Raw genomic sequence first — 10,463 nt, 5'->3', positions numbered from 1 at the left:
CTCTCTCTCTCTCTCTCTCTCTCGCCTTACCACATCTAATTACCCGCATCAGTTTAGTTTATATATTGCTCTTCGGGTCTTTGATTATAATGCTACGTAGTACACTTGCTACGATCACCGTGTCGCGTCTCTTGGGCAAATAATTTAATCAGCCCACGTATGTACCAGTAGGATCCAAGAACAGTAGGCATGTGACCATGATAAGAACCATTTATTACCGGTTCCATACAAGCAAATTCCCTACTACCACAAGTGTCCAGCTCCAGCTCAAAACACAATAGTGTTCTCTAATGAAACAGCTGCACGTCTCGGCCCATGCTCGCCATCCCTCTTTCAACGAAAGGGGTTGGTTTCGACTGGACCACTGGATACGTGTAGTGCTGTAGTCTCTGCACCGTCTGACCGGAAACAGTAGCGCAGTACGTACACTGCACCAGCAGCTTTAAACCACGGCCCGGCCCACACTTGCTGCCAGGGAAACGAACATGGCATGTGACTGCCTGAAATGCGGCGGCAGAGGCCACGCCCAAACGATCGCGACAATTAATTTTGGCCCAAACTTATCAACGGACGAAATGAAAGGCAGACCCAAACGTCCTCCAAAGAAAGGCAACTAACTATTCTAAAAAAAAGGCAACTATTGTATGGCACATACAGAGCAGAGAGTTCAAAATATTTTTTTTGAGACATGAGAGTACAAAATATATACCTAATGCAAAAAATATATATAGGCTTTTGTGGTCTTTTTTGTTTTGGGGAAACCAATTTTGGTCACTTAACTAGCGGTCGATTCTATATTTGGTCCCTGGAATTTGATACCAGACATCTTCAACGCTAAACATTTCAAGTCCGACAAATTTAGTCTATGAGTTTAGTTAAGTTGGCAATGAGAACGGCCAATGGACAACAGGGTGTTTTTGTACAAGTGGCTGCATAGTTAGTGTAGACATAGCACTAAAAACATCTTTGGGTTTGTGTGTGCTTATGGGCTTGCTAAGACATAGCCTAGTGGTGGGAAGGGGCTGATGCCTTCCCACCCACCCAGGTTCAAGGCATGATACTTGCAATTTGGGTTTGTTGCATCAATTATACTGTAGGGGTTCCCTTACAGTCTTTCCGTAAAAAAAAAGCACTAAAAAGGAAAAAAAATAAAGATAAAAGAAATAACGGAAACATCTTTCTTCGTGGGGATCCCCTATTCCTCAAAGAGAAACATATTTCTTTGAAAAAATGAAACTATATTGAATATATTCAGAAAGAGACTTTAAAACTGAAATATTTAAGAAAATATAATCTAGAAACATAATATTCAGAAACTTGGGGGAATCTTTAAGAAGTATTGCTGGAATTTTGAAACTTGAGTAAACTTACTAATAACCAAGAACAATTATGGAAAGGTGAAATGTATGGTCATATTTCGTAAATTATTTGTGAATTTTCTACATTTTTTTGTTTTGCGATCAAGTTTTATATTTTAATAGTTTTCACATGTTAAGTAACTTTTAAAGAAATATTTTTCTTTCAAAGTTTTTTCTGTCAAAGACTGTAGGGGGTTCCCTTACAGTCTTTCTGTCAAAAAAAGCACTAAAAAGGAAAAAAATAAAGATAAAAGAAATGACGGAAACATCTTTCTTCGTGGGGATCCCCCATTCCTCAAAGAGAAACATATTTCTTTTAAAAAATGAAACTATATTGAATATATTCAGAAAGAGACTTTGAAACTGAAATATTTAAGAAAATATAATTTAGAAACATAATATTCAGAAACTTGGGGAAATTTTTAAGAAGTATTCCTGGAATTTTGAAATTTGAGTAAACTTACTAATAACCAAGAACAATTATGGAAAGGTGAAATGTATGGTCATATTTGGTAAATTATTTGTGAATTTTCTACATTTTTTTTGTTTTGCGATGAAGTTTTATATTTTAATAGTTTTCACATGTTAAGTAAGTTTTAAAGAAAGATTTTTCCTTCAAAGTTTTCTCTGTCAAAGACTGTAGGGAGTTCCCTTACAGTCTTTCTGTCAAAAAAAATCACTAAAAAAATAAAGATAAAAGAAATAACGGAAACATCTTTCTTCGTGGGGATCCCCCATTCCTCAAAGAGAAACATATTTCTTTGAAAAAATGAAACTATATTGAATATATTCAGAAAGAGACTTTGAAACTGAAATATTTAAGAAAATATAATTTAGAAACATAATATTCAGAAACTTGGGGAAATTTTTAAGAAGTATTCCTGGAATTTTGAAATTTGAGTAAACTTACTAATAACCAAGAACAATTATGGAAAGGTGAAATGTATGGTCATATTTGGTAAATTATTTGTGAATTTTCTACATTTTTTTGTTTTGCGATGAAGTTTTATATTTTAATAGTTTTCACATGTTAAGTAACTTTTAAAGAAAGATTTTTCTTTCAAAGTTTTTTCTGTCAAAGACTGTAGGGGTTCCCTTACAGTCTTTCTGTCAAAAAAAGCACTAAAAAGGAAAAAAATAAAGATAAAAGAAATAACGGAAACATCTTTCTTCATGGGGATCCCCCATTCCTCAAAGAGAAACATATTTCTTTGAAAAAATGAAACTATATTGAATATATTCAGAAAGAGACTTTGAAACTAAAATATTTAAGAAAATATAATTTAGAAACATAGTATTCAGAAACTTGGGGAAAATTTTAAGTATTCCTGGAATTTTGAAATTTGAGTAAACTTACTAATAACCAAGAACAATTATGGAAAGGTGAAATGTATGGTCATATTTGGTAAATTATTTGTGATTTTTCTACATTTTTTTGTTTTGCGATGATGTTTTATATTTTAATAGTTTTCACATGTTAAGTAACTTTTAAAGAAAGATTTTTCTTTCAAAGTTTTTTCTGTCAAGGACTGTAGGGGGTTCCCTTACAGTCTTTCTGTCAAAAAAAAGCACTAAAAAATAAAGATAAAAGAAATAACGGAAACATTTTTCTTCGTGGGGATCCCCCATTCCTCAAAGAGAAACATATTTCTTTGAAAAAATGAAACTATATTGAATATATTCAGAAAGAGACTTTAAAACTGAAATATTTAAGAAAATATAATTTAGAAACATAATATTCAGAAACTTGGGGAAATTTTTAAGAAGTATTCCTGGAATTTTGAAATTTGAGTAAACTTACTAATAACCAAGAACAATTATGGAAAGGTCAAATGTATGGCCATATTTGGTAAATTATTTGTGAATCTTCTACATTTTTTTGTTTTGCGATGAAGTTTTATATTTTAATAGTTTTCACATGTTAAGTAACTTTTAAAGAAAGATTTTTCTTTCAAAGTTTTTTCTCACAATTTTCCAACCTCCCCTTTTTAAAAAACTTCCCTGAGTTGTTTTCTATGTTTTTCTTTTGTGTGTGTGTGCTTACGGGGCTTGCTACTTGGAGATCAGTTCAAATTTGTTTGGCTTTGACGATTAGGGTAATTCTGAAATGCACAAATAGTTGAAGGGATAAAAAAGGATTATTTGTTCCCCATGTCTTTAGGATCTTGGATGGTGTTAAACATGCTTTCTCCCATAGGTCATAATAACTTGGTGCTGACTGCCAAGAACGGGCAAAGATTAGTTCCAGTGTTAATGTGACAAAATTTATCTTATTTTTGTTCTATTGTTCTTAAGACTTGTTCCTAACTTGGTTAGTTTGAACGTAATGCAAATGTAGGAATCCTAATCATGGAAAAAAAATTGGGGTGATGTGTGGCGGTTGTGCAACCTTCTAGCTGACCACTTTTAGATTGAACACTGTTACCATAGAAAGGTTGTGTGCTTTCTAACCAGTAATGTAAGAGCTAAGAGGTGTTTTTGCATAATTACTTCTGTGTGACTAAGCATGTAAAGAATGTGTCATGTTTATGAAAATGTTCTCTTGGTTTCTAATACGTCTCTGTATTGCAGCGGTCATCCATCCTTTTGGCGAACACATCGTCTATTTCACGCTCTTTGCAATCCCGATGTTGTCCACAGTTTATATGGGAAATGGCTCCGCCCTCGTGTTTGTGCTGTATATCGTTTACATTGACTTCATGAACAACATGGGGCACTGCAACTTTGAGTTGGTGCCAAAGTGGATGTTCCAAGTCTTTCCTCCTCTCAAGTACCTCATGTACACCCCATCGTAAGTGCAGACCCTTAACATTAATCCCACAACCTAGTCTAGGTATTAACCAAAAAAATGATGGGACTTGGAGTTTAGAGATTCTAGACTTCACTGAAATCAACATAACAATCTTTTGCCGGTTTCTTATGCAGGTTTCATTCCCTTCACCACACGCAGTTCCGCACAAACTATTCACTCTTCATGCCATTTTACGATTATATATACAGCACTATGGACAAGGCATCTGACGAGCTGTATGAAAACTCACTGAAAGGGACAGAGGAGACACCTGACCTTGTTCATCTCACACATATGACCAACTTGCAGTCGGCTTATCATCTAAGGGTTGGATTCGCCTCCATAGCATCCAAACCATCTGATAACTCCGAGTGGTATATGTGGACGCTATGGCCCTTGGCATGGCTGTCAATGGTGGTAGCATGGATTTATGGGTCATCTGCATTCGTGGTCGAGAGAATCAAACTGAAGAAGATGAAGATGCAAACATGGGTCGTACCGAGATACAACTTCCAAGTAACCAACTCCCCTGGCCATTTATGCGTTTATCTGATGGCTGCAAGTTGCTTAACTATTTTCTTTCTTCCTGCAGTATGGTGTGACATGGGATAGAGAATCGATCAATGACTTAATTGAAAAGGCGATATTGGATGCTGATGTAAGAGGGGTTAAGGTGCTCAGTCTAGGGCTACTAAATCAGGTAACTAATCCTTACTTCAAAAACTCATATTGCAGAGGTACACAGTGTATGTGAGCATGGTGAAGACAGAAAAATCATAAAATAACATAATAAAATTAATGCTATTGCTTCGGTAGACCCCCCTCACAAACCGTATAAAGGGCAGCATGGTCATTTGACCATAACGTGTACAACCATCTTTCGTGTGTGACACCTACTGTATGTTGACGTATCCGCCCGCCACACACACCCCTCCAGACCTTATGGTTTATTTCCACCCAACATAACCAACTAGGACAACTCACTTTTTATGCATAAGTACTTCTTTTACTCTTTTTATTGTTTATTTTCTCAGACTACTAATGGGAAAGCTTTGGCTGGTTGGATTTGACTTGAGAACGTGGCTTTCCATAGATAGTTTGCACATAACAAACGGAAGTGGTTCCAATTTGTTCTCTAAAACAGTCCAGCGGAAATTAATTCTCCTAAAATCATGCGAGTATAAATTGAGAGTCTGTTTATTTCTCTTTTGTTCTTTCGGAAATTATGTTCAATGAAATTTTGTACGACATACATGCTACTAAAATCAGATGCATATTAAATTTGCTTCCACTGTCATGAAAATGTGCTTCCTTGAGTTAATCAAATTGCTTCAAATTTAAAATATGTTCAAACTTAACCAAAAGTTGTTTTGTGTTGGATAAAATTATTTATCCCATCACATCTCGAACCGGGAATTTGCTTGCTTCCGATGCATACCAAATTTTCTTTGAGGCAATATGCGTTTTCAACACAGTGAAATCATGTTTCAATCAATTCGAGAATTTACTCCTGGTGCAACTAAAATGTGCTTCTAGTTTTTTTTGCAAGGAACTAAAATATGCATCGACTTAACGCAAAATGTTATCCATATAATTATTATTTTCATCCATCATAGCTCAGTTAGAGAATTGGCTTCCATGAGATAGATACATGAGTCCAATGTAATATAATATTCTCGTTTCCAATCACAGTAAAAATTGGGCGCTCTAATTGTACATTTTGCTTCCATCATGGTTCAAATTTTAGAAATTTGGGTCACTTCATGAATGTCCAAAAAACACCATGTTCAACAGAGGGTGGTCGGCTAGGACAAAAATCTCCATTTGAGAGCACATTTTTTTGGCATCCGTCAAATGAAGCCAATATTTATTTCCATGAGCTTATATGACCAATTAAAGGCACCGTGCCAAGTTGTTTTAGTTTTCGATAAATTTTGCATTTTCTGGAGTTTTCTCGGGCAAAAAAACTCATAAATGGCCGAACGTGTCACAACTTGCATATGATTTTGGAAATTCGTTCAAATCTGACCTGGATGCCTACCATGGGCATTCCCACCTACTTGCAAGATTTGGGATCATTCAAAGGATGTACAAACATAGACCATGTCCAACGGAGGGTGCCCGGCTAGGCCAGAAGGCTTCATCTGAGAGCACGATGTTTTCCGATATCCTTCAAATGACCCCAATTTTTTTCTATGCCTTGTATGACTAATTCAAGGCACCATGCCCAGTTATTTTGGTTTTTGACAAATTTTGCATTTCTTGGAGTTTTCTCGGTCAAAAAATGGTCAGACGTGTCGCAACTTGCATAAGGTGTCGGAAATCGTTCAAACCTAAAATGAATGCCTACTATAGCCATGCGCTTACAAAAGTTGGGGTGAATTCAAGAATTTCTAAAACTAAACCATGTTTAATGGAGGGTGTCTAGGTATGCTATCTGAGAGCATGTTGTTTCTCCACATCCTCGAAATGGCCTTAATTTTTCTCATGACCTTGTATGATCAATTCAAGACATCATGCCAAGTTGTTTTGGTTTTCGGTAATTTTTACATTTTCTGGAGTTTCCTCGGTCAAAAAAGGTCGATACAATGATCGAACGTGATGCAACTTGCATACGGAGTCAGAAATCGTTCAAACCTGACATGGATGCCTACCATGGGCATCCCCACCTTTTTGCAAAAGGTTGGTTCATTTCAAGAATATCCAATACTCGACCATGTTTAACATAGGGTGTCCGGATAGGCAGAAGGTTCAAATCCAATTGCCATACTTTTTTGTAACGAATTTTCTCCCGGCTACTTGCCTCTACGATCTTGTATGGTACACAGGCTATGTATCGGAGGTCTTCACATGGAGGGTGTACTTTAAAGAAAAGACCATCGTGCCCTTTATTATGAAGGGGTATAGAGTAATCTCAGCCATCGATGTGTTTAAGGGGGTCTACCGAAGCAGAAGTGTAAAATTAAATAGTACGGAGAAATGTACAGTAATATGTGCTCTGATCCCTAGATATTTTCTCTTCATTCATCTAAAAAGGGATTAGTACTTTGTATTGATAATGAGAATTGACTTGTTTCTCTCTCTTTTTTCCCCTTTAGGCAAAACAGCTCAATGGGAATGGTGAACTATTTAGACAAAAATACCCAAAATTAGGAGTTCGAATTGTTGATGGAAGTGGCTTAGCAACTGGAGTTGTCCTAAAAAGCATCCCTTCAGATGCAAAGCAAGTTTTTCTTCATACAGGGACTTCTAAGGTAGCCCGTGCCATTGCTATGGCATTATGTGGCAGGGGCATCCAGGTATATCTATATCTTCCTGCAGCCATGTCTCTACTTTTCTGGGTAAAGAGTTTTGTAGAATATTTTCATGAAATCATTTTCGGCTCAGGTGATCATGAATCGTAAGAAAGAGTATGACATGCTCAAGTCACAGATGCCAGAGGACGGAGCAAGCTACTTGAAGTGCTCCAGCAATGACATAACCAAGGTAAAAGTTATGCTGATCAATGAAAAGTTTCCTGGAAAGTACTGTATTACATTGTCGAGTGTGGAACTAAATCATGGTTTAATCATATATATGTGTCCTTGAGAAGAAAGTTGTTGGCATACCTAAAAGTGTTATCGGTGCACCATAGTATGACCAACTCCCAAACATGTTCTCAATAACCATTTTAGTCATGAAAACAGTTGCCCTTAATAAGTGCTATGTGATATATTTTTCTGCAAAGAAGGGATATGGTGATCAATAAAACATTGAAATTAGCCCTAACATGGACTCAGTATGATTATCCAAACTTGAACCATAGTGGAAATGGGCAGGAGAAAATGCTCCGGCAGATTCTTGTACTAACAGTCTTGGAAGTAGCTTGTATTGATGTTTCAGTTTGTTGCAGATTTGGCTAGTAGAGAGGATCGACGACAAAGAACAGAGGATGGCACCAAAAGGAACAGTGTTCATTCCAATATCGCAGTTCCCCCTTAAGAAAGTCCGCAAGGACTGCACTTACTTGAGCACTCCAGCGATGAAGATCCCGGACACTATGCAGAACATCCACTCCTGTGAGGTAAAACCACCACCGATTTCGCAACGTGTCGTGCGAATGAACCTCTCCTGCCCAGCACTCGTTTTTTTGGCGGGTGACCATCACTGAATATATATATATGTGTGTGTGTGTGTTTGGTTCCTCTACAGAACTGGTTGCCGAGAAGGGTGATGAGCGCGTGGCATATCGCCGGAATACTTCACGTCCTGGAAGGGTGGAGCGTGCACGAGTGCGGTGACGACATGATGGATTCTGAGAAGGCATGGTCGGTTGCCATCAGGCACGGCTTCGTCCCTCTCACCAAAGCTTGACTGGGGAAATGTTGCTAAGATGGTACTACCGAGAATTTATGCTAAAACCGCTGCCTTTTTCTTTTCTTTTCGGGAATACGCAGCTAAGTCTGTAAGATTTATCAGTGTGAACATCGAACATCAATTCCATTAACTTACTGCTTATGGAGTACTGTACTTTTGTTGGCATAACGTGTGTAAGATCATGGGAGATGATGTTTGGCGTTTGAGTTCAGTATAGGAATAATCGGAACGCCTGATTTGAGTGACGGGCTCAAATTAGGTGGACGAAAGAAGGTAAGCTGAGAACCACCTGACTTTCAAAAGAAAAAAAAGAAGCTGAGAACCACCTGGACTCACCTCTCCCCTGAGTTTGAATCTGTACGAAGTGTAACAAAAGAGTTTGAATTGGCAGTGTCCTTCATTTGGCCTACGGGGTTGGAGTTGGATCTCCCGAGTAATCCTGTGCAATGTTCCACTTTGCGCAGAGTGTACGAAGTGTAACAAAAGAGTTTGAATTGGCAGTGTCCTTCATTTGGCCTACGGGGTTGGAGTTGGATCTCCCGAGTAATCCTGTGCAATGTTCCACTTTGCGCAGAGTGTACGAAGTGTAACAAAAGAGTTTGAATTGGCAGTGTCCTTCATTTGGCCTACGGGGTTGGAGTTGGATCTCCCGAGTAATCCTGTGCAATGTTCCACTTTGCGCAGAGTGATCGTGAGGATCAAGTGAAAGTGCAAACATGCCACTGCTCTCCGTCCAAAATTCGGTATAAAAATCCCGTTATGATGGATCTTGGGGAGAGAGAAAAAATCTTTTCGAGAAGCAGCTAATTTGGTGCCTGCAGTGTAACCATTCAGGAATCTCGATTTCGTCTGAGAAGTACGTTTGTGAAGACTGGAGTTTTATCGGAAGAGCTGTATATCGGTAAGAGCAGCATCAAGCACCAGTGGTTTAGTGGTAGAATAGTACCCTGCCACGGTACAGACCCGGGTTAGATTCCCGGCTGGTGCATTTGGTTCAAATTTTCTTTTTACCTTCGAGTGCAAACCACTACAACAATTCTCCTTTTTTGAAGGAAATGTCATCACTTTTACCGTAGGATAGAAAACCACTACAACAGTTCTGCTTTTTTAGGAAACACCAAACTAGGTATGCTTTGCAAAAGCATCGATAAGGAAGCACGACCCAACTACATAAAACATTATTATCATAAGCAAACTTTGGGGTGTTTAAAGAAACAACTTTGCTAATCTATGGCCTAACCCATTAGCTTTCCGGACACAATGCGTACCTTAGGATAGAAAACCACTATAGCCTTTTTATTAGGAAACGTCATCATGGCAAGCTTTATTGATTCGCCAATATAGTTACATCATTTGCAAGACCATCAATAAGAAAGTTCAGAGGTTCATCGACTCAATTACATGAAACACTAGTAAATTGTATGTGCTTTGCATGCCATTTAAATATATGTATAAAAAGCATGAAAAAATACATTTGAATATGTATTTCCTTTCCTAGAACTTGATAAGATCCAACTTGGTTCTTACCTCTCTTGAATCTAGATTGTTCTAGTCTCTTTTCATTAGAGTATCAGATAAACATGTGGATATATGCTTCTAGAACACATGAGATGATAGAGTTGGGGGTTCAATTAAAAGTCCACATGGCAGAATTCTATGAGTTGAAAACTTTATCCAACGGATGGTAATGCTCGGATTTGCCATCTCTTGAACGTTGGATGGGCATATCCAACGACTAATATTTGAAGATATTGGCACACTACATAGTGGTATAGATTATTATCATAAGCAAACTTTGCTCAATTTATACTATATGGGGTGTTTACATAAATAACTTTGCTAACCTATGGCCTACCCCATTAGCTTCCCGGACACAACGCATACCTTAGTATAGGAAACCACTACAACCTTTTTGCTAGGAAACACCATCAAGGCAAACTTTATTGATTCGCCAATAT

The 10,463-nt window shown here is 37.7% G+C and overlaps 1 protein-coding gene and 1 non-coding gene across 2 annotated transcripts in view; both read left to right on the top strand.

The window, feature by feature from the left end:
- The window catches only part of LOC119317146 (very-long-chain aldehyde decarbonylase GL1-4-like), a 9,914-nt gene extending 1,220 nt beyond the window's left edge, over positions 1–8,694 (top strand). The window contains exons 3-9 of the mRNA XM_037591555.1: positions 3,930–4,149; positions 4,284–4,665; positions 4,742–4,849; positions 7,248–7,448; positions 7,537–7,635; positions 8,042–8,212; positions 8,341–8,694. Coding sequence (XP_037447452.1) covers positions 3,930–4,149; positions 4,284–4,665; positions 4,742–4,849; positions 7,248–7,448; positions 7,537–7,635; positions 8,042–8,212; positions 8,341–8,502 — 1,343 coding nt within the window. The 3' untranslated portion in view covers positions 8,503–8,694. The remainder of the gene's footprint in view (positions 1–3,929; positions 4,150–4,283; positions 4,666–4,741; positions 4,850–7,247; positions 7,449–7,536; positions 7,636–8,041; positions 8,213–8,340) is intronic.
- A 728-nt stretch (positions 8,695–9,422) lies between these two features.
- TRNAG-GCC lies at positions 9,423–9,493 on the top strand. Its single transcript has one exon. It is a non-coding gene; the product is annotated as a tRNA-Gly (tRNA).
- Positions 9,494–10,463: the final 970 nt, after the last annotated feature.

This window comes from Triticum dicoccoides, chromosome 6A (genome assembly GCF_002162155.2).
Source record: "Triticum dicoccoides isolate Atlit2015 ecotype Zavitan chromosome 6A, WEW_v2.0, whole genome shotgun sequence".
In the NCBI taxonomy this organism is placed as follows: domain Eukaryota; kingdom Viridiplantae; phylum Streptophyta; class Magnoliopsida; order Poales; family Poaceae; genus Triticum; species Triticum dicoccoides.
The sequence above is the reverse complement of the archived record's forward strand: the minus strand, read 5'-3'. Positions and strand labels throughout refer to the sequence as shown.